At 36.2% G+C, this 24,501-nt stretch overlaps 2 protein-coding genes across 5 annotated transcripts in view; both read right to left on the bottom strand.

The window, feature by feature from the left end:
- Positions 1-7,063, bottom strand: part of LOC148876473 (G-protein coupled receptor) — a 58,620-nt gene extending 51,557 nt beyond the window's left edge. Inside the window, exons 1-7 of one of the 3 annotated variants that reach the window (XM_088966939.1) lie at positions 6,995-7,063; positions 5,678-5,748; positions 3,743-3,811; positions 3,520-3,611; positions 3,064-3,102; positions 2,902-2,955; positions 2,649-2,723 (exon numbers count right to left, since the gene is read on the bottom strand). In XM_088966939.1, coding sequence (XP_088823065.1) covers positions 2,649-2,723; positions 2,902-2,955; positions 3,064-3,102; positions 3,520-3,611; positions 3,743-3,809 — 327 coding nt within the window. In that variant the 5' untranslated portion in view covers positions 3,810-3,811; positions 5,678-5,748; positions 6,995-7,063. Of the gene's footprint in view, positions 1-2,648; positions 2,724-2,901; positions 2,956-3,063; positions 3,103-3,519; positions 3,612-3,727; positions 3,812-5,677; positions 5,749-6,994 lie in introns of all 3 variants that reach the window. The other 2 variants (XM_088966937.1, XM_088966938.1) reach the window with 2 other exon arrangements.
- A 5,405-nt stretch (positions 7,064-12,468) lies between these two features.
- LOC148876472 (thiamine-phosphate synthase) lies at positions 12,469-23,003 on the bottom strand. 2 transcript variants are annotated; one of them, XM_088966926.1, is made up of 3 exons: positions 22,512-23,003; positions 21,984-22,292; positions 12,469-12,992 (listed from the first exon to the last, which is right to left on the bottom strand). In XM_088966926.1, the coding sequence occupies exons 2-3, from the start codon at positions 22,149-22,151 to the stop codon at positions 12,804-12,806; spliced, it is 357 nt and encodes a 118-aa protein (XP_088823052.1). In that variant the 5' UTR covers positions 22,152-22,292; positions 22,512-23,003; the 3' UTR covers positions 12,469-12,803. The 2 variants fall into 2 exon arrangements, with proteins under 2 accessions (XP_088823052.1, XP_088823051.1); XM_088966925.1 differs by having other exon boundaries at positions 21,984-22,241; positions 22,512-23,002.
- Positions 23,004-24,501: the final 1,498 nt, after the last annotated feature.

Genomic DNA, 24,501 nt, shown 5'->3' with positions numbered 1-24,501 from the left:
TCGCTCCGGTTTGGGTTGAGAGTCCAGGTTCACCTGTCAACTTTCTAGGTGGATTGAGAGAAAAAATGAGCGGATCCTCAATATGAAAATTCTTTAGAATAGGTTCCCAATACAGTTTTTTTTGGAGAGGGAGTATTCTGACACCTACCTCCTGGGTGGGCCCCACCCTTAATTCTTTTAAGCAATATTTATGTCCAAGAGAAAGACATTTTCATTAAAATGTGCAAATATTACATTACAAATCCTAATATCTTTTTTTTATCAATAACAAGAAATCATTAGATTAATAAAAAATTTTAGTTACAGCACTCCAGAGAGAGATAAAAAGGCTTAACTCTCTCCAAGAGGAACAAAGAAAAAACTTACAAAACAGCCCAAAACATTTGATCCCTTCCCACCCCCTGCTTTTCCAAAGCATCTGCAAATGCATTTGCTGTTCTCTTAACCCACTGAAATTGGATTCCCAACACCCTAGTTAGTCATTTAATCTCCCTCCTCTCACTAGCAAATTTCCACAGTCCACTTTCCTTATGTAACCAGCTTAACACCAGCTTTGAGTCCCTTTCAACAACTAACTTTTGTAAATTCAGTTCCTTAGTCTTCCTTATACCCCCCAGTACAGCACAGACCTTAGCTTTAAGTCAGAACATACATAGACTGAATTTCGATGAAAAAACTATATCTGAAAGTCAAACCCCAACCCCAATGGGACCTGAATACATTGCAAGCACCTTTCCATCCTCATCTATGAAGACCCTTCCTACACTTAATGGACCTGGATTTCCCTCACCACTACTATCAAAATTTAACTTCATAAAGCCACAGCCTGATGGTGACCACACAGGACAAACAGGAGAGAAAGCAGGAGAAGAATTAGCCACCTCCATCCATCTATTCAGAGACATATCCATAGAAACATCATCAAGCAGGTCCAAGGATTTTATCCAGTTCACCACTTTAACTGTTATTACTTCGATAAGAGTTTCTTTACTTCTTTCATTTTCAGAAAAAGTTCTGGCATTCCTTTCCTCCCATAGAGTCCAACAAATAGCAAAGCTAACATACATCCACATAATCCTTCCCCTTTTCTTTGGCCATCAAAGGAATGAAGAGCTAAACAAACTTTGAATATTTGGCAGTGGGGTCCACCTGTAACCAAATAAGGAAAGAAACCAGTCCCAAATAACAGCAGCAAGGGGGCAAGAAATTAATAAGTTGTAGGAGCTTTCATCATTAGTCTTGCAAAGAATGCACCAACTCGGAGGCAAGCACCAAAAAGGCCTCTTTTTTTGGAGTAAGTCACAAGTATTACACCTTTCCAGGAAGGCTTCCCAACAAAAGGCTCCAATCCTTAGAGGAATCAGCTCACCCCAAACATCCTTTACTGGAAAATTTTGCGCAGAATTACTAGTTGAAGGTAATAAAGACTTAAAGAAGGAAGCACAAGAGAAGATCACAGAAGAAGCTAGGGTCCACAGTCTCTTATCCCTCTTAGAGGGATCCAACACCACCCCATTTAATATCTGAACCAGATTCATAACATTTTCAACCTCTACATCCCTTAAGCCTCTTGTAAATCCCAAATCTCAATCAAACCCAGAGTTAGACTGAGAAGGAACAAAAAAACTCAAAGTTACAAATCCTAATATCAACAATGAAATCAAGGTATTATGTCCAAAATTTAATAGCATAACATCTTTTCACAGCTACCTAGTTTCTAGTTTCTTAATGTAATTCATGGTTGGGCATGGCAACCTTAGGTGTCTTATATCTCTATGTTTGCAATCATTTAGGAAGAAATGCATACATGCATAGAAAGAAGATAAAGGAGAAGCAGAGAATCCAGGACTAGATATGCAGATCATCCTGATTGATTGTCCTGGTTTGGTAGGGTTAAGGTCAGCAAGCTCAAGTTGAGAATAACTGAGGAATGGCATCATGAACTGAGAGGGACCATTACTTGGTGTGATGACAAAATCTTGGGCTGGAAAGCATGAGAATGTGGATTCAAGTCTGAGGACAGCCACTTTGAGCAAAAAAAGAAGTGCCAAAAGTTAGGACTGTGCCCAATTTACCCCTCCCAAGATCCCAGATAACTGGGACCAAAATTGGGTAATGGCCTTTTTTATATAATGAACTGCAAAGTCAGCAAGGAGCTCTCTAAAAGGAACTTCCAGTCCCAGAAAGACTGAAAGCTAGACCAACAAAGAAAACCAATCTACAATAGAATAAAATGAAAGAACAAAGAAATGTTGGGCTTATCACCAAAGTCAAGAAAGAGCAAGTCCAAGTCAAACCAACAAGTACAAAAAATGAGGCAAAGAGGATTACCAGACCAGGTGTATTGTATATTATTCATAATGAGAATACTCTCTTGTGCAAATCAAACTGACATGGCTGATCTTGAGTTTAATGAACTGTGATGATAATTCTCTTACTTAAGATATCTACTAAAGCGCGTCATTTGGATTTAACTCAAGTAATTTAATTTAATTGATTGTTTTTATGTTTATTGGACTCTAGGTAAAGTGACTCATAGCTGTCATGCTGTCCAAACACATTGAGAGGATAGATGAACTTAGTTGAACCCTAAATATGGATAGCAATGTTACTACAATATATGTTGCACAGGAAAAACCAGGACTTACTTGAACAAAGTTCACATGCCCAGAACCAGCTACAAAGTAGTTGATAATGTCAAAATGGCCAAAATCAAGATACCCCTGCACAATTTAAAGAATTAGTTTGTTGTTCTAAATTATCAAATAGAACAATTACTGCATGCCTCAGGATTAAGAAGGATGCAGTGATGCACCAATAATTTCAGATGTGGGTGACAAGAAAAGTCACCAACAACCAAATCAGACAGACAGACAGGCAGACAGAGTAATATGGAAGTACCATCTGTGATCTACTTTCCACATCTTTACAGAATCTAACAACCAAATCAGAATCCTGCACAGTTAGAATGCCATGACATATCAATCATTTGTGCAGGATGACCAAGAAAATGGCAGCATGCAAATTCTGATCCATGACTAGTAAATTAAATAAGGATGTTACCTTCCCATCATATTCAAAAGGATGCCCAATCCAACTAGTCTGAATCACAGTTTAGATGAAAACAATTTCATTGAAGATGACAATCAAAACTCAAATACAAACATGTCAGTGAAAATGAAAATTCAAATCCCTGATGAAATGAGTTACCAGTGTGAAATTAAAGGAGCCCTGACTTTGGCCTACCAACAGTTTACAAATTGCCAACAACGCAGATAAAGGTGGGTGTGAACATTTACTCAGCAAGTCCTATAAGGCCTAGGGATTGCATATGGAAAGTATCTAAAATCAAATTAGTGCAACCATCCTTTAAGCTTGTCTTCTTGTCTGTCTAACCACATATATTTTCTTCTAGACTCCCAAAAGCAGGTCAAAGATCAGATGTTATGGCAGATCTCTAAGCGATAACAAACCATAAATTACCATCTGTACATCACAGTATATGGTTTTGAAGGATACAAAATCATAAATGTGACTGGTATTGTCAATCACATAGCAATTAGAACTTGGAGCTATAATAGATCCTACCCAAGGCGCCCATAAGAGAAAGGCTGACAATAAGGCAATGCTGCATTAGTTGAATATCAGAATAATGGAATTATAAAATATAAATTCTAAAAAATGTCTTTCAGGAAGCAAGATGCCATTTCAACCCTTGATTTCTTACAAATTAAAAACTTGCCTAAAACCATAGCTACAAGGAAGCAGTTGAAGGAGTGCAAGTTGAAAGGGATTTCCCCACTCAGCATCTCTGCAAAAATATAATAACAATTCACACGAGTTCAACCCACAACCTGACATCAATATAGTAACAGATATTCTAAAACAAGCTTCAGCATCTATGACATCAATATACATGTTATTTGACTGCTTTAGATGGTTGAGAAAACACTGTTGATCCTAATAAACAATAAAGAATCAGGAAAAAACAAGGTGAAGAAGATGGATATGAGAAAGGAGTGTGTAAACATCCCAATTCAATGAAGAACTTTGCAAACTTGTCTTGCTAGCCTGATGATTTCACAGAATTGTGTGACCCATCACATTTTTTACATTGGTTATTGTTACAATTCTGCAGCTAAAACATTTAGTTTCTATGTTTTTTACTTTAGTTTAGGAACTAATTAGGTTCTTGAGATATATTAGGAGGCTTTTTTAGAATGAACTTAGCTGGTTAGGCAACTTAGGTTTCACCTTGTACCATTGCTCTTATATATTGTAGATATGTATGCCTTTTGTTAATGGAAAAAATAATTATGTTTTAGGAGTGTGATCGGACCTAGCAAATGGTCTCAAACATTCAGATAAATGCCCAGAAAACAGCCTAGGTGAGTGCAGAAATAAATATCTAGAAAGTATAGAGGAGAAACTAGGGCTGAAGAGCAAGAGAGATCATTCCAACTGATCTCAACTGCACACTCTTTAATAAATTCACTAATAGAAAGATAAATTACAATTATAACCCTGTTTTTAAGTAAAGAAAGAAAATAAGGAATAAAAGACGTATAACCCTGTCGACCAAACACAAAATAATAAAAGACTTCTAACAAGGAGCAGTTACTCTTATAAAGGATTTGCCCCTCGAAGAGGAAAACCTAGGAGGTCCATCCACATTGTAAGTGGATTTTTCTCACCCTTTTTCTTTTTTTTTTATGAATTTTCTATTTTTTCTATTTTATTTTATTATTTAGTTACAAGCATGCAGGGTCCTAAATTTGGTATCAAAGTTAGGTTTTTTAAGTCATAGAAATTGATGAAAATGAGACACAATTTAAAATAGTTGAAAAAGGGAAAATTCCCAATTAGTACCCTGTACTTTGGGCCTAGTGCCACTTCGGTCCCCGAACTTTAAAATGCAATAATTCAGTACCCGAATTTTCAAAACGTGTCAATCCAGTACCTATCATTAATCAGACGTTAAATGCCTTTGAAAAGGACACAGATGCCCTTTGAGTGTCATCTAATTTTCTTTATCAACCATCCAAACATTGGTAAAAAAAAATTAACAGTCCTAAATCCTTGCCTCTTTTATTCAAGAACGTTGGGGTCCAGAATGCCCACTAAGACGTGACCCCAACTTTCTTGAATAGAAGAAGCAAGGGTTTGGGATTGTTAATTTTTTGTCAATGTTTGGATAGTTGATAAAGAAAATTAGATGACACTCGAAGGGCATTTGTGTCTTTTTCAAATGCAACTTAACGGTTGGTTAACGGTAGGTACTGAATTGACACGTTTTGAAAGTTCAGGAACCAAAGTGGCACTAGGCCCAAAGTACAAGGTACTAATCGGGAATTTTCCCGTTGAAAAAGAAATACAAACTCTCGAAGCAAAGATGGATGTAGAGCTTTGTGCTCTCAAGGAAGACTGTAATTAATTATGGCAAACTCTGAAGAGATCTCACAAAAGTCATCCATTTTTCAAGAAAGAAAACAATAATAGGAGTTAACAGATGCAAAAGATAGAAGAATATGAGCTAAAGGCCATCTCTCAATGTAGGTCCAGCTATCGGGGAACTTGAGAGGGGAAGACTGGATACAGACCTAAGCTTCAGTATCTTCTTACATGAAATAGCTATTCTCATATCCACATTCTTATGCTTTTCAGACTGAGATTTTACCAATTGCACCAAGAAGTGGTCCATGAAGAAGAACATGAGCACCAACTACAAAGTTATGAACCCACCAGTGCCTGTTCAAGAGGTTGTTAACATGAGCAAAGAGAAACCATATTCCATATTCTGAGATCTGTAACGAATAGGTAATAGTTTCAGTCTTCATGGTGGAAAAAAGCTTCAGCATCTATGGAATGACCATGGCAATTAATGATGATGTTTTCTATAGTTTTGAGGAACGTTTTGCTCAGCATAAATTCTTTTAGTAGGTTGAGAAGATGGATTTTCCTTATTCAATTATCATTGGAGAGCCTGAAGAGAAACATGTAACATCTCTCTATGGTCTTACAACAATCATATTTAGTGGAATGGTAGTTCACAAGAAGACCTATCAAAAAAAAAAAAAAAAGTAGTTCACAAAAAGATCAATTTGTTTGATCTGTCAACCATAGAAAGAGACAATAAAATTATAAAATTTGGGATCCTAATGGAGCTTTGATCTTGAGGGTAAGATTGATTTCAAGGAGGGCGTAATGTTTCCATCACGTAGTTAAAATTTTTGGTTTCTGCGTTTATTGTTTTAGTTGAGGAACTAAATAGATTCTAAAGGTATATTAGGAAGTTTATTATAATAAAGATATTTCAGCTTGCACCATTTCCCTCATATATGTAGATGTTTGATGGCTGAGAATGGAGAAGAGTATTGTTTAGGAACAACCCTTGTGGAGGACTTCCCCCCTTGAACAGGAATATCTAGGAGGTTCGTCCCTCTCGAAGTGCACCGTTCTCACCATTTTCTCTAGTTTTTATTTTTAGTTACGTTCTTGTGAGATCGTAATAGTTCTAATCCAACATGAATGAGACATGTTTACAGATATAAACAAAATGAAAAATGAATAACGAATATCTAAGTATTCCGATAGTTTTGAGGTTTTACACTTTACAAAGAAACAAAGATGACTCGAATCTCAGAAAAAAACACTCTTTCCTACTGAACTTTGCTTCGAGGACTATAACATTGATTTTGACATAAGAAGTTATTAAAATCTAACCATGGCTGCAAGAGTTCCCATTTATCAAATTTTCAGAAAATTTAGTGAAATTAAATCGAACCCAGTGTGTTGCCTAAAAAAGTGTTTGGAGGATAGCATTCCTTAGTTCTTCTCTCCCTATCTTCGAACCAAAAGTAGCATATGCATAAATTTTATTTGAGACGTCATTCCACCCAAATTGGCAAACGATTTCGGCGGTTACTCCTTGAATTTGGTTGAATTAAATTTAAAGAAAAAAATGGAAAATGGGATGACAGAGCTGGAGAAATACCTGAAAAAGGTTTTCCGGCGCCAACAAAGCGCAAGAGAACAATATGTTCTGCAAATTATGTTTCGTATATAACGTCTGGTTTTGTCTCTGCAATCCCCTCCCTCCCGGTAACGGTTGCAAAAGATGATGTTATAGTATAGCGCACTGCACGGTTCTATGCTCGGCACTACGGATCCTATGCGTTTGGACTCGTCAATAAATTTCGACGGGTCCAAACCACACTGAACCGGTTGAGACTTGAGAGGGTAACCGGTAAACCAATTAACTCTCTCTTCCCCTCAAATACAAATATCGAAATGACTTTTTCCTCCTCTCTTGTACTCACGACAGCAGTATTTGCAAAACACGTAACTAACTATACCAGAATCTTATGTTCTTTAAAACTATGATGCGGGGATGACATGGTATGGGAAGAGTTTTGACCAATCAAAATACAGCCTTGAATTTTGATAAGTAACACTTAATTGGCTACCAATTTATAATTCTAATTGATTGGTCAAAAGTTTTTAAAATATCAAATCTTTCCCATATTATATTGGAATCTTTTTTAGATTTATGTGAGAATCAGGGAAAATTTATTTTTCTAGGTGGGTAAATAATTTTCCCACCCAGAGGAAAATTATCAACACTTGAATGGGACAAAAATGCCCCTTTTAATAATGGATTTTTATAGCTAAAATGGTCATTGCCTTATTTACATAGGAAATAAAAGAACATGGGCAAATGTACTTATCCGGGTAAGTTTTTCTTGAGAAACATTTACTCGGGTAATTACATTTACCTGGGTAAATAACCTACCGAAAAGCATATGGGCCTTTATGTAATTAGGTTGTATTTAGATTAGATTTAGATTCGACTCCATGTCTCCATCCCAATCCATTAAATTTCATATACAATTATAATATAATATTTATTGATTTTAAGATATAAATTTTATAGGATAACTTATAGATAGGTATCATGTACTGTGGGGATAGTGACAAATAGGTACCCTAAACTTTTAATTGCAACACATGAATACCCTAATCTTTCAAAAATAGACATTTAGGTTCATCCTTTCATTGTATTTCTAAAATCATTCTCAAGTAACCAAACGACTCCCCATGATGACATCCTCACATGAACAACAAATAACATATTCAAAATTTCTGATGACAGCATTCTCTAGTGATGATTTTATTTTGTAGAATGATCTCAAAAATACATGAGAAGGGTATTTTTGAAATTATGTAAAGTTGAATTGACAGAATACTAATGGATGGACCCAAGTTTCTAATTTTGAAAGTTTAGGGTACTCAAGTGTTGCAATTAAAAGTTCATGATACCTATTTGTAATTTACCCAATTTTATATAACTATATATAAAATTATAAAAAAAATATATTTTTTATATTATAATATTATATTATATTATATATGAATTTATATATATATATATATATATAATAAATCCGGTATGTTATATTAACATTAATAAATTATACAAAAAGATAAAAAATGATTAACGTTTTAATTTTTTGTATTTTAACAAATTAAAGTGGAGTTGGATTAATCCAAATCCCTTAGGATTCGAATTCGAACCCAATGTCTTCAAATCCAATCAGATTTTGGATCAGGTTCAGATACAAGTTTTCAATAAATCAGATCGGCTTTGATTTTTTTTTTTAATCCAATCCAAATCTAATCTATTTACAGTCCTAAACGTAGAGAGTTAGAGACTAGACCTGTTCACGGGCCGGGCAGGGCCAGGTTTTGGCTGTCTTTACCTCTTTATTAACTGAAAATGACCAGGCTCAAGCCCAATCTTTATATAAAGTCTGAAGCCCAATATATTATAATACATTAATTATATATTACATAATATTATTTATCATCATCGATGCCATATCCCAACTATACGGGGTTGGCAACTTGGCACATAAATCCTATTTTGCCAATCTGTTTTACTTAAAGCACATTATATGGGCCTGGTGTTTAGAGCCTGAATCCATACATATGGGCCTAAAACTTTGTCTAAGCCCAATAAAGAACAGGCTGGGCTGGGCCAGGCCAGCCCATCGGGCTACCTTGCCCATAAACAAGTTTAATAGAGACCGGGCAAGGGTAAATTTGTCACTTTGTTTTTCAAGGCCGATTCCACTCATCAATAAAAATTGCATGGCCTCCTCCGGCCTAACCAAAGATGAAATGAAGTAAGGAAGAAGGGGGACCATGTTTCACTGTATCTGTTTATGCATTTTTTGACAAGCAAATGAGCCACCATATTATTATCTGGGTTGGCATGTTGAATAGAAATAGAAACATAGTCCAATTATAGTGCATTTACGAATATTTGTTGCACATGTAATCAATATTTCAATCACTCACATTAAATATATCATATGGTCTATTTAATTTTCATTGGCTTATATTTCACAAGATGCATTTATCACCAAAACTTTTTAACAATATTAAAAATGTTAGTTGTGATATGCTATTTTATCACTAATTGGTGTTTTTTCCTTCTCTAAGGTGGCGAGGATAGCTCTATGCAGTAAAACTTGCTGATGAGTAGGGTGTCACATTCAACTGTAATGAAATAAAAACCCAGCTCTAATGCAATTAGCAGTCCTTTTAAGAAAGTCCAACGCTTCAAGTTCTTGTAGAAGACATCATGACAGAAAAGTTTTGCATCTACTACCAATGTGCTTCCTATTGTGATCCTTGGCCAAAATGCCCACTCCCCTCGTGCCCCCCCATATGTTGTACCATCCACGTTTAATTCAATTTCCATTCCAACTTTTTCAACTATCCTATGCCATTTATTTTTTGAAATTGCAAGTGTTTATCCAGCCTTCCATTAATTAATGTTAGATAGTTTATTACCTTGGTGTCAATGGACTCGGATCCATCTAAATCAAAATCATTTTGAATGAATCGGATGGACCAATAAGGCATATTAAATTGAACCAGTCCAGACTTAATAGTCCAAAATATTTATTGAACTGGATTGGACCTAGTCCATTTGTAATGGATTTATATTGGATTGTGTCAAATGGAACTCAGTCCATTGACATTAGATAAAAGTACTGAGTGTCAATGGACCAGGTTTGGATTGGACCCAATTTGAACAGTTTGGATGGTCTAGAGATTAAATTGAACCGGTCTAGAATGGTCTAAAGTATTCAACAGATTGGATTGGACCTGGCCTGTCTGTAATGAATTCATAGTGGATTGAATCGGATTGGACCAATATTCAGTCTATTGACAGCCCTAATGGTAAGTTCGCTAGGCAACACTGGGTCATGGAACTGTTTTGTTGCCTTTCTTTCGATTGAGTATTCAGGTTTCTCTCTAAGGAAATTGATAGGCTTGTCCTGCAATTACGCTGCTACTGCTGTAAACGAACTTGTGAATGGAGATTGATGATGGAAAATAATGATCATGAATGGGTGAAAGATAGATTTGTCTTAGGCTCAGTTTGGAAGGAGTACATATATAATAGAGTGCAAAACCTCATATTTTGTTATTATTTTATATATATTTATACTGTACATATTTGTATTTGTACTCTTTCCAAACTGAACTTAGAATTCTATAATAGAGAAACATTTTCGGTGGTCCATTTGTTAATTGTTCCAATTTTTTAAATCATTTCCTACCATTAAAACCTTGTGTAAAATGATCTCTGGAATTGGAATAGCAATAGGTTGGATCTTATACAAATGAGGTTCCAGCTTTTATCTTCCCTTCAGATGAGAGATGACCACTACAACATGAACTTTTTGAAAAGAAAATGCACCAAGCATGTTTGGATGTGTAGAAAATTCATGCTTTTGTTAGTTTCATTAATAGAGGCATGTTTACATCTACATATTGCTTCTGGCATGTATCACTTTGTATTGTGATATTCATTTTCTCAGTAATTTCATTTGTTTTTTCTTAAAAAAATGATTTGGAGACCTCCTCATTCCTTAATCGCCTTTGATCAGCAGAAGGGCACACCTCGGAGTAAAATGTTTTTTTTTTTTTTTTCAATCCAAAATCAAACACCACCATTATCATCTAAGCCTTACCCCAATCATAAAGAATCATTTATATGAATCATGTTCTGCTCATTTATATGAACAGTAATTTTGAACTATCGTTGACTCAGACAGTTGGACCATTCAACCCAAAAACCATTCAGGCAACTCGGGCAGTTGAACCATCAACTTATTCAACAATTTTTGGTCATTTTTATTTTAATTCTTTATTTTTTTTTTTTAAGTTGAAATGGATTGTCCATTTGAACTGAATAGTCAAACCATATTATGAGCATTAAGCCACTTATTGCTACTTCAATTAATGTCTTTTTTATCTGCCCTTGATCCTCTTCTAAGTTCTAACCCCTTCAAGTTGCAACAGATTGCTTATCTTTCAAGTGTTAAGTGGGGGTAAAGGGTGGAGACAACACCCATACATACGTGAAAGAGTAAGGATATCTAGTATATGTTTGGTATCAGAAAACGGTGCTGCTGATGTGTGGCTTGGAGCACCGTTTTCTCAGAAAACAGTGCTTTTATTTTTGTTTGGAATCGTTGCTGCCAAAGTAAGACGTTTCTTAGAGCAACATCAACTTTTTTTGTTTGGTATCATTGCTCCAAGAAATGCTTTCAGCACTGATACCCATTATCCAATGCCATAGTAGTGTCACATCACTGCCTTTTTAGCAACAATGAGCTGTAGGAAACACCAAATTTGGCATTACTCCAGGCCATGGCTTCCCAATTTCCAAAGCGTGGTTTGGAGCACCATTTTTTATGCAAAAACGATTCCAAACAAATGCCCATTTTCTGAAGCACCATTTTCTCTGAAATAACGCTGATGTGGCACCATTGCTCCAGGAAACAGCAACGATGCCAAACAGCCGCCTAATGATCATCTTTAGGCCCCCCGTCTGGAACGGCTTAAGCTGTGGACTCTAGCACGTACAATGGATGTGCCTATAAGCCGTGCTGAAGGAAGAACAGCTTCCCAAGCTATTGCTAGTTGTCCACATATCTTGCCAAATCCAAACGAAGCCTTTTTGGTTGTGTAGATATCGCTGGGAAAGCCTACAAGCCATCATCAATGGGTGTGCCCGTTTGGGAGAGCTCAACTTAAGAACTTCATTCAAATGGTTGTACGGGACAATGAAAACTGCTACAAAAGAAAACCAACCGCTAATTGGTTATGTGAAAGTTTTGTGAACATTTTTTTTTTAACTTTTTATGATCCATCCAAAAATTAAAATATCGGGGGGAAAAGAAATGTAAGATTTCAAAACCAAATTTGGTGATATGTTCCAAATTCCAAAATGTTGCAAAAGAACAAACCATGCCTAGGATATCAAGCAGAATCATGTTGAAATATGGAAAATATTTCAAGAAAATATGTCTCAATGACATTTATTATTTGAGATATCAAACAATACCCTAAGATTTATTGAAGATTGAATGCTAACATAAAGGACAATTACAGAAAAAAGGATCAGCATATTGAATTACGAGTAATGACTCAGAAGTATTAATTTTCACCCAATATATCATCTCCTATTGACCACTCAAGTTTGACCTAATACCAGTGTTAAATGTAAAATTATGCAATCATTATGCAGAAATAAGTTCACAGAAAGAAAAACATACAGAAAAATGGAGAGAGAGAGAGAGAGAGGATATTAAAATCTATGCACGTATTTACAAAATTTCCACATGAATTTGGGATGTGGAACAGGTCACCACTAGTAATCTTTTATCCCCAGCAGCAATGGCTGTGAAAAAGCACAATTTGCATCCATAGATACCCTGTGGCTATGGTTGTGAAGAACCATTTCTTGGTTTTAAGGGCTTAATGTTGGGATTTGTGAACCAAGTAGTGTAGAGGAACTGCTTATGGGGCCCCACATGGTTGCATATCAATCTAATCTTCTGTCTTTCCCTCATCCATCTCAATACTATTTTCATGTGTCTTTTGCTTGTCAATCCTCTCAAGCCAACGTCCTGAGCAGTCACTTGGATATTAAATCATGGAATAATGTTTATGAAAGTACAAGGTGCAGATTAAAGATAGGATAGAAGATCAGTTCAAAACCAAGTCTTTCCATCAATAGTCAGCCAGACGTTTTAAACATGAAGGCTAATTACAAGTTTAATAAGCTGCAAGCACTATGACAATTGACAAGTTAAACTTGACAAGCATGGGGTTGACATCTAAAGATAATAGACATTTTGAAATTCACTTCTAAAGACTTCATCCTAGACACACTGGACCGCTTCTGATTTTGTTGTTAACATCACTGGTCTGCTTATATACATAATGTCCAATTTTCTAAAGCTATGCTAACATTTTCCTATTTGATTACTTTAGGAGCACTCTGCTACTGAATGATCCATGATTTGAATCAAACATTGGCCTACTGCAGAAGTATCTAAATGCTGGATTTTCCATGACTTTACTATTATGACAATAACAATTGTTTATAAATTATAAAGATCGTAGCACAATGCAGGTGACCAAAAACAGACAGATCAGCCATGACTTAAGCTACATCAGGTTTGGGATGGATATTTCAGTGATAGGTCTATGTCTGTCTAATGTTTATTCTAAGGGTATGATAGCATTTTATTTCTGTTGGCTATAGTATTGTACATCCTGTCATGTATTCACCTTTTTCTCCTTCATATAACTATACTTGAGAAGAAAAAAATGACAAGATCTATCACTTGTACTCCTATCTAATTCCATCACTTTCCATGGACCACTCTCTTTTCATCTTCATGTTAGATTTATTTTTAATTTTAACTGGTCAAGTTGATGAAATATAGGGTTTTGATTGTCAATTGCTAGACATCTTGTAAACTGCCATCTTGTGTCAAATGGTACAATCCTCAATCATGTATGCCTCCAGTTTTTCCCTTGTCAGTGTAAGTCACCTTGGCAGTATTTCTTTGGATAAATAAGGTTATATTGTGTTACTCAGGAGACAGAATCAACAAAAAGAACCCTCTCCCATTGATTTGTAAATTGCTTCTTTTCATATCTATGAACTTCAGCACATTTTCCCATTCGATCATGCATCTCTACCAGGGTATTTTTTTGTAGTAAATAAAAAAGAAAATTTATTAAAATAAAGAAAGAGTACAGCGTGTATTACAATAGAAGGTGATGAGAGATCACTGAAGATGACAACAGTAATTCATTTAGTGATTTTTTTCTTTTTTCACTAAACTTTTTTTTTTTGATAAATCTTTTTTCACTTAACTTTTTTTTGATAAATCTTTTTTCACTCAACTTAGTAATTAAATAATGGAAACTTAAAAGACGCAACCATAGGTTTTTATGATATGATGCTTTTTTCATATCTGAACAACCAAAATGTGTCCAATATAGCAAGACCACATCAATCTCTATTCATAAAAGTTTTGAGATACAATTCTAAAACCTATCATGGACTCAATTAAGAAGAATGTCATCATCATCATCTAAGCCTTGTCCCAACTATATGGGGTCAGTTACATGAATCCTGTTTCACCTTTCCGTTCTATTCAGTGCCAAGGTTCAAAATATCAAAATGTATCAGTGTGTAGCAGTCAATACATATTGATTTTTAGGGTCCCCAATACCCACAACTTAAAGAGTTTTAATATTTTAAAGGTAGTGTGTATTAGTGTGTATCAAAATGTATCTTTATCCTTTGAATCCCCCTGAATTCTCCCGGTTTCCAACATCTGATCCCAGAATTCAGAACTCATAGACTAAACATTTCCTGTTGGGTTACAGTACGAAGTTGCATTGCCCTCACCTCCATCCAGTGTTGTATCCCTGTCAGGCACACATAAGACACTTAAACTTCATAAATTCTGGGGTGACACTTTCCACACTACGTTCCATTTCTACTTGTTTGTTTTGGAATAATGAGCACAGAAAATACATTATGACTTCCATCTGTACCATACAAAACTCTAGGAATCAAAAACAAATTTATTTTTATTCATAACTTGTGACCCCCTGGTCTGTTATAGCATCTCCCACATGGTTCTCACCCTAAGAAGATTTGGTTAAATTAAATAATGGATGCTCCATTGACAATTACATCTGGAATTGGAGGATTTTATCAACAACATAGAATTGATAACCCCTTGGTTTTTGATGCTTTCAGAAAAAAATGCAATGCCAACAAACCTAAAGAATTAATACCATTTAAAAGTTTAAAAGTTCAAATGATCTGAGCATAGTAATCTAGAAGTTGGAAAGAAACTAAGAAATGACATGTTTTGGGCTTTCAAGTTTCAACAACTTTTAAGATTCTTGGAGGTTGATCCATGTACTAAGAAGATTTGGGAGCTTCCTTCATATATACCATCTTGTTCTCTTAAGTATCAGGATAAAAAATGAAAGGATTGACAACCTTGCAGAAGGTATGTGTAAATTGTCCTAATCTTATACCTCTCCCCTTTCCATTAATACGTTTCTTGTCAATTAATTTCCATTTACACATATGTTTTCAAACAAAAGAAAAATGTCTCTGCATAAAAGAGGAAAAGACGCTTTCAGTAAGCCACAAGACTTGTTTACCAGACTACCCACACAATCAGGTAGAAGTGCTGAACAGCCATGGTTTCTAATCAATAACGTCAAACAGAAGAAAGGAGAGGGTTTAAGACCATTACACAAAAAGGCAACTAATGACTAGATCGTGCTAATAGTGAACCATCCTGTAATTCCTGTCACACTCAAATGAACAGAAGGTTCTCAAGGAACGCTTATGAACAGGGCATACTCCTCTTAGACTCCATGTACCAGCATGGCAAAAAATTGCAAAACTGCTGCACGCGTGCACGCACACTCATAAAACATATTTATTTCAATGCATAGAAAACTCAGTCACTACTAAAGGAACTGGAACAAAAATAAATAAATAAATAATACCACCAACATTCCAGTACACCACCACCACCAACAGCAAAACACAAATACCACTTGGTGAAATGGGAGTAGGTTAGTAAAACTGTAAACCTAAAGAAAAGAGTGGGCTAGGAATAGGAAATTTAACCCAAAAGAATTTAGCCCTCTTGGCGAAATAGTTGTGGAGGTTCCCTTTGGAAAGTGATAGGCTTTGGCACAAGGAAGGGGTGAGCATTCGGTTTTTTTGGTTCAAAACCGAACTGAGAAACAAATACTTGAAAAACCGATTTAATAAAATGATAAACCGAACCGAAACCAAAATATACTAAAACCGATCGAACTGAACTGAGATTTCTTTTGGCTGTTTTGGATATTTCGGTTAAAACCGAAATAATGTGCTCCATAGTACCCACTTCCACCATGTCTCTCGGATCAGGCTCACTGCTGCATTGCATTACGATCTCTCTCTCTCTCAAAAACACAAAGTAATAAACCTGTCAAAGCATTTTATACCAAAATGCCTCATCACTGTACCCAGAAGCCAGCACCCACAAAAAAGAGTGAAACCTGTGAAGAGAAGCAATGGATTACCAGTGGAGCTAGCCATACATTAGATCATGGTTGAAGGAGTGATGGAATATAACCAATTCACGTTTCACTTGGGAGCTATTATGACAACAGAAACCAGGGGAAACCATGGAAATGGGTTCCACTGCTTCAGATAGCAAGGGTAAGACCAGTGCATCTCAGTCCTCATCTCCGTCCATTTCAGACTGTGGCTGTCATGGAGAGGTTGAAAAGGTGGAGAAACAATGAAGTACTAACCTTCATGCTAATTGCAACTTGCAAAATATGATGCAATAGATAAAGAAAATGCAGTGTTTTGGTTTTTTTGCCTTCTTGTTTTTTTCTTTATATTGTGCAAATCGGTTTTGTTTGATAGGCGATACTATTGTAGGTTACCCCTTAATTAAATGACCATAAGTGTACATGCCTTCAGAGTTTCAGATTTGCTGGTTGTTACCACTGCCAGTAGTGTTCTTACAGGCTAACCATCAGATTAATTTTATCTGACAAACCTTGATGTATTGTGTTTGGTCTACTGTCCACACAGATTCTCTCTCATGTTGTGTTAAACTGTAAATGTTAACTACGTTTATCCTTCTGATCAAGTGTTGTAAGTTGGAAGAACAATTGGAGATGATATATCATATATATTCATCAATTATAAGGTAGCAAGTACGCTCTTTTCTCATTCCTTTAACAATTTGACCCACTTGAACAATCCTTAACAGAAAAGCCATAACAATACTAAACCTCTGGGTTCTACCTCTCTCCTGTAAAGCCATTTTCGTTGATGGTTATCAATAAAATCTTTAGCAGAAAATCCTGTGGCAATCCAATGCCATTGTTGGTTGATAATAAATTAAGCTTCTAGCTGCAGGGTAGGATAGTTAGTAGGGGGTTTAAATTCTAGGGTAAATTACACATTCACACCCTGTACTCGTGGGGTGGTGACAGTTATTCAGTAAGCCATTATCAGTATATGTATACTGAGTTCTAGCCTTATGGGTTCTATCGAAAACAGAGATTTATCTACTTGCAAGGCTGTAGCCAATTGTGAACGCCTGAAGTGAACAGTAGTCTTGACTTGAGTCTTGAGTCTCTGCCTCCTGGACTAAAAGTCTTGAGTCTTGGGTCTCTGTATCTCTGAAACTGAAAGCCTTTGAGTCTTTTTGACTCAAAATAGAAGGAGGAGAGGAAGACGGTTCTAACTTTAAGTTCCATGAAAAAGGGAGTAGAGGGAAGCCCAGTGGCCCCAGCCTATTAGTATTCCAGTAAATACTATCCCCTCTTTTCTTTTATTTGGCTTTTGAGTTTTGACATTTTTGGAAACTTGGCAAACACGAAATGCAACAGGGACCACAATTGTTTTGTGTCCAAATCAGTTTGTTCGGTTAACCGGTTTAACAACTATGTGAGCCAAAACCAAAAACTGAACTATCTAACATAGTTGTCAAGGCGACATCTAGGCGCATAGGCGAGGTGCATTTCAGGGTATGCGCCTCATGCCTGGTGTGCCTTTTGAAAAATTGATGTTTTTTTGCTTTTTTTGAACATAGCAGCTGGGCCAGGGGCTCCACCCCCCGAACCCCATTGCCATGCCCCTCGAGGCAGACCCAAACAAGTCTATGTTAGGTCTTAAATTCTTAATTTTCACACAAAATCATTATTTGTGTGAAATATCTTCTTAAAAAGCAATTAAAACTATAAAAACATTATTTTTTGTGTGAAAACTAAGAATTTAAGACCTAACGTGGACTTGTTTGGGCTTGCCTTGAGTGGCATGGCACAAAGGCGGCTCGTAAAATCAGGAATGTAATATGTTTTACATTACATTAGCTACTTGAAGTAATGCAATTGAGTGAAAAAAGAGATTAGAGGTTTTACATGCTTGAAAAATGTTTTATATGTTTGATTTTATTTTTAAATTCTCATTTGAATATGCTTTACATCTTATGTTTATGTATTTTAATTTTAGATAATAGGTTTTTAAAACATTATTTTAAAATTTAACTTTACATTTTTTATTAATATTATGTTTAATATATTTTTTTTAATTTTTTGGCTTTTTTTGGAAATTTCTGACCTTTTTTTATATTTTATCTTTTTTTTTTTGTATTTTTGTGCCTTGCTTCAAAAAGGCATGTGCCTCACCTTGTGCCTTGCGCTTTTGAAACACCATTTGGTCCATCACTTCAAATGCTACTTTCACTTGTGCTTCTTTTTTCAACTTTTTAGTTCAGCCTTCATCCTCGGGGGTAAATTTCTTGGTGAATGAAATTTGGAGTAAGTTAATCCCTCATAAAATCTATACACTTTGTTTGGAAGTTATCCTTGGAAAGATTAACACTTGTGATATGCTGCAGAAAAGAAGGCCAAATAAGTTTGTTAGTGTAGGGGTATTTCTATCTTTATACTTATGTTGAGGTTGTTGATCTGTAATATTATATTAGAACTAGTGTCCCTCACTAAAATAAGGGCACATGTGTCTTTTCCATTCTATTAATAATATAAAAACATGTCTGGCCGAATGGGAGAGGTACTTTTACCCTAATTCGAACCAGACTTTTCTTCTCTTTTTCTCCTCCTTTCTCTCTCTCTTTCTTCCCTCTTTCTTCCTCTTTCTTCTTGACTGTTATCAGACTAACAGAACTCAAAGGCAAGCCGAATTATAACATGGTATCAGAGCTCAACTAAGCAACTCAGATCTGCCCAGATTTCTGTTTTCTACGCACTCAATCTAGGGTTTTCCCTTGATTTCTCTGCCATCGATTGGAGATAAGGGAAAGGGCTGAAAAGGAGTGGTCGCCCTCTTCCCTTGGAGGTTTCTATGCCTCAAGAAGGCTATATATGGGCTTAAATAGTCTCCTCGAGCATGGTTTAGTAGGTTCAGTGAGGTGGTAAAGAAGTTTGGTATGAAACAATGCCAAGTTGATCATTTCGTCTTCAGTCATGACTCTCCGATAGGAAAAATACTATTGGTGGTGTATGTAGATGATATTGTTATTACCGGGAATGATAAAATGGGCATTGACAAATTGAAGACTTTTCTGCAGGAACATTTTCAAACAAAGGATCTTGGTAAATTGAAATATTTCTTGGGGATAGAAGTAACAAGGTCTAAGTATGGTATTAATTTGTGTAAGAGGAAATATGTGTTTGATTTGCTGGAGGAAGCATGTTTGTTAGGTGCTAAACCAGCTGAAACACCTATGGAAACAAATACTAAGTTGAGCAGTGATATGGGTGAAGTGTTTGAAGACCCTAGCAGATACCGACAACTTGTAGGTAAACTAAGCTACCTAACCATTACTCGGCTAGATATTTCATTTGCGGTTAGTGTGGTAAGTCAGTTCATGCAAAAACCTCTGCTTCCTCATTGGAATGCGGTTATAAGAATTGTAAGGTATTTAAAAGGGGCCTCTAGTCGTGGTTTGATATACAAATGTGGTAGAACACTTGAAATAGAAGGGTATACTGATGCTGACTGGGCTAGTTCTATGTCTGATAGGCGGTTTACCACAGGTTATTGCACTTTTCTAGGGGGTAATCTGGTGACATGGAAAAGTAAGAAGCAGAGTCGTGGCAAGAAGTAGTGCAGAGGCAGAATATAGAGCTATGGCATATACTGCTTGTGAATTAGTGTAACTAAGGAACCTTCTACAGGAGATAGGATACAACATTAATACTCCAATGAAGCTCTATTGTGACAATCAGGCTGCAGTTCATATTTCTTCTAATCCGGTGTTTCATGAAAGAACCAGGCACATAGAGGTTGACTATCACTTTGTGAGAGAGAAGGTGCTGAATGGAGTGATAGACACTGCATACGTTAATACAAGGAACCAATGGGTAGCCTTATTTACAAAAATTTTGAGTCGGGGAAGAGTGGACTGCATATGTAACAAGCTGGGATTATATGATATATACTCACCAGCTTGAGGGGGAGTATTAGTGTAGGGGTATTTCTGTCTTTATACTTATGTTGAGGTTGTTGATCTGTAATATTATATTAGAACTAGTGTCCCTCACTTAAATAAGGGCACATGTGTCTTTTCCATTCTATTAACAATATAAAAACATGTTTGGCCGAACGGGAGAGGTACTTTTACCCTAATTCGAACCAGACTTTTCTTCTCTCTTTTTCTCCTCCTTTCTCTCTCTCTTTCTTCCTCTTTCTTCTAACTGTTATCAGTCTAACAGAACTCAAAGGCAGGCCAAATTATAACAAAGTTCATATCACCTCACATGTGCTTTTTGTGTAAGAACAATGGTGAAACCATCTCCCAAATCTTTTTATCTTGTCCTTTTGCACTTTATATTTGAGAGCATCTTTGTTCTCTTTGGGTGCAAGTGGACTCCTCAAGATGTGGTTGACCCAAACTTCTTTAGACAACTAGAAAAAGGGGAAGAATTTTGTGGAAAGCCAAAAGCAGTGAGAATCATTGTGTTATGGACTGTATGGGAAGAAAGGAATGGGGGGATTTTTAGTGAAAAGAGTTAAATAGAAATGGAAGTCATTGATTTGGCAAAAATTAAAGTGGCACATTATATGAAGGCACTGGAGGGTTTCCAAGGTTTCTCAACAAATGACATTTTGAGAACTTGGAAGGAAGTGGCTTCATTGGCTCAAACCAAGGAAAGAGTAAATATGGAATGGAGACCTCCAACAATCAACTTTGTTAAACTCAATTTTGATGAGAGTTATATTGGTAGTTAGGTTGTGTTGGGGTTGGGAGGGGTGTTCAAGGACTCAAAAGGAAAAGTTTTAGCATTGTATTCAGGGCCATTCACAAATGGTAATGCATTGACAGTAGAGATGTGTGGATTACTCCATGGGTTAAAATTTGCTAAACAATTCAGTTTCCACAACTGGGAACTGAAGGTGGAAAGGAACTTGTAGGTGGTCATTTCATGGACAAGAGGTAGCTCCCAAGTCTCATGGGTCTATAGACATGCTTTTCAGTAAATGGGATGGCAGCAAACAAGGGACAACAATCCATCAAATGTTTTGGGCAAAATTATAAATTATAAAGATTGTCTCTAAGGTGGAAAAACCCACCTATTGTAATACTTGATATTGAAATTAAAATTAATAAAATCTTTTTTTTTCTTACTGATAAAAAAATAATAAAAAACATCCATCATGAACCACCATAAAAAACCAAAGTTCAGTTCAACCCAACTTCGTGAAACACAAAAAAAATCAATTTGTTTTCCAGAAATAACAAGCGAGGAAGAAATTAAATAGGAAAAAACAACTAAGATTTGAAATATTCATTAAATTTTACATCTATAAACATAGATGTCCTATAGATACAACGGGGTAATGAGCAGAGAAATCTTCACAACCAGACGATAGAGAAACCTGGTATGGAACATAAATTGGTATAACCTACCTCCAAAAATAAGCATTTTGAATGTTTAGCTATCACCCGACTTTTTTTACATAGATTAAAAAATAAGGTCACTTTTTCATACTTGAGAGAAAGAGAAAGGAGGGATAATGTAAATTAAATTACCTTGACATGTTCCCAAGTGTTTGCGATAGTGAGAGGGCCATGCTCCTTCAAAATGTCGAAGATGGCACGGGTGATAGTCTGGGTTTGTTCCGGTGGCGTTTTGAGCTCTATTGGTTTCATCTTCGGCTTCGGCTTTTTAGCCATGCACCTGATTGCAGTTGCAAACATGTCGTTCTTCCTGCAGCAAATGCTATGTCTCTGTGCCTTCTCCCCTCCTAGTCTCCCTCCTTCCTTTCACCAATGGGCTTCTAGTGGAGGCTGAGAAATTGAGAATGGAGGGAGCGATTCAGTTATCATTTGGCATCAATTCTGGAAAATTCTCATTCTCAGAATTCTGATCAATAAATATACGAATGTTTTGTTGCAACTTAAACAACAAAGACAAAGGCAAATCTTTGCCTTCACCACATTTGAAGATAAACCCCCCAAAACACAGATATTATGAGCTGTTTTTAACTGAGAAATAACAGATATAACATTAAAAAAAATAAAATAAAATAAAACAGAATAAACATACAAAAAAATTACCTGTCAGTAGTATGACGATGAACGAATGCAATCCAATGAAGTTTTCGTTGCGGGAGAAGATTATTAGAGATGCGATGCAAAATTAAAAATCGTTAGACTAAGGTGAAACTAGCTGCGGCCGCAGGAGAAGGGTTTTGGCTATTCATTCGTAGGAGTTCTACTTCTAAGAAAAACAACACTACAACAGGTTGAAAGGGTAAGAGTTCTCGTGGTGTTCGGGGTCAACAGGGTTAAAGGGTAAGATCTGTCATGGTATTTGCAACATATCGAGTTATCGACGACGGAGAAGAGACAGGGTTGCAGTAGTGATACCAATTTGTTAGGGCCAATGGTGGTGGCGATATCTCCGACAGTAGATTGAACGAAGTTCCCAACTCTGTGCTGTGCAGCGATGGAGGTGGTGGCAAAGGTTTCCAACTCTGTTAGTAATTGTGAAAGGAGGTGGTGGCGATGGTTTCATTCAGCTCTATGTTGCGGCGATGGAAGTGAGTGAGGACACAACGAAGATGAAATCTAATTTTGAGCACAAAGACTTTTCTACCCCCACTCTTACGGGTAATCTTAGAACACGTATGCGAAACTTAAGGTTACGCCAAGGCGTGCGTTTTTTTTTATTGGGAAAATTTTCGATTAGGCCCTGTACTTAGGGTCTAGTGCCATTTTGGTCATTGCATCCGAACTTTTAAAATGTGTTTAATTTTCTTTATTAATTATTTATATATTGATAAAAAATGAACATTATTAAATCATTGCCTATTCTATTCAAGAAAGTTGGGGTTACGTCTCAAGGGACATTCTGGTGACCCAAATTTTCTTGAACAGAAGAGGCAAGGATTTGAGACTATTCATTTTTCGTCAATGTGTGGATGGTTGATAAAGAGAATTAGAATACACTTGATGGGTATTTGTATCTTTTCTAATGACACTTAACAGCTAGTTAATGGGTTGATTAATGGTAGGTACTAAATTGGCACATTTTGAAAGTTTGGGTACTAAATTGCCACGATTTAAAGTTAGGGAACCAAAGTGGCACTAGACCCAAAGTACAAAGTACTAATATGAAATTTTCCCTTTCTAATAAGTTATAACAAATTCGTAGTAGCCTCTAGGTAAATATCTTAAATTACCCCTGGATTTTAAGAAAGGACAAATTTCTTAAGGTTTAGCTAATTGATTAAGTATAGCCCTACTGTTTGACTATTGTCTAATGTTATCTGACAATTGACTAACTCCACCTTAATGTTAAGATCCGTTAATATCCCGTCACACGTGATATATTATTTTTTTAAAAACCCAATTTTACCCTTTATCCCTCTCCTCCCTTCTTCTTCTTCTTCTCCTCCTCCTTCACCGTGTTCTTCAAGAGACCTACTAGCACCTCCTATCAATCTACTGATGAAAACCCATAAGCTCCACTCTGTGGTGAAGAGAAAATGATGATTAACCCTCTTAATAACATAAAGAAAAATCTATTTACCTCTACCGATTTTGTTAAGAAAATGTGAAAGGGTCATCTCCATCAGAATAAATTTCAGAACCATTTCTTCACCTTTGGCTATCAGAATCTTCAAGTTCTTTCAGAGGCTTTCTTGAGAAGAACTCCTTGTTTTGCTACTTTTTAGATTCGAACGCGAGTCAGGTTAACTGATGTACCATCTTGTAGGGAAGTGGAGAGGGTGAACAAAGAGGGGAAGGGGGTGGAGGAAGAAGATCTGGGAGTTGCAGACTTGGATGTTCTTCAAGAAGCAACGGTTCCAGGGAGTTCTTTCACTACTCTTCTCGAACTTCTAGCCACTCAAGCAATGGAACTTCTCCAAGAGCTGCAATCTACGAGAGTTGCAGATCTTGAAGTTCTTTTCTACTACCTTGGCAGGACTGAGAACAGAATTCGTGCAATCTGCCAAAGTTATAGATTGGAGCTTTCTCGGCTCTGTTATGTTTGCTAGTCTCAAATCTCAATCTAAGAAGTAGATTTCAAAACAAAGGAGCT

Source organism: Nelumbo lutea, chromosome 1, assembly GCF_056320005.1.
Source record: "Nelumbo lutea isolate HS-2025 chromosome 1, American lotus-T2T, whole genome shotgun sequence".
NCBI classification, from domain to species: Eukaryota; Viridiplantae; Streptophyta; class Magnoliopsida; order Proteales; family Nelumbonaceae; genus Nelumbo; species Nelumbo lutea.
Note: the sequence above shows the minus strand (reverse complement) of the source record. Positions and strands in the feature narration are given on the sequence as shown.

Coding starts and splice junctions, on each gene's coding strand:
- LOC148876472 (XM_088966926.1), bottom strand. CDS start 22,151: ATGTTTGCAACTGCAATCAGGTGCATGGCTAAAAAGCCGAAGCCGAAG. Junction 12,993..21,983: donor ACACTTGGGAACATGTCAAG/GTAATTTAATTT, acceptor GTGACTGCTCAG/GACGTTGGCTTGAGAGGATT.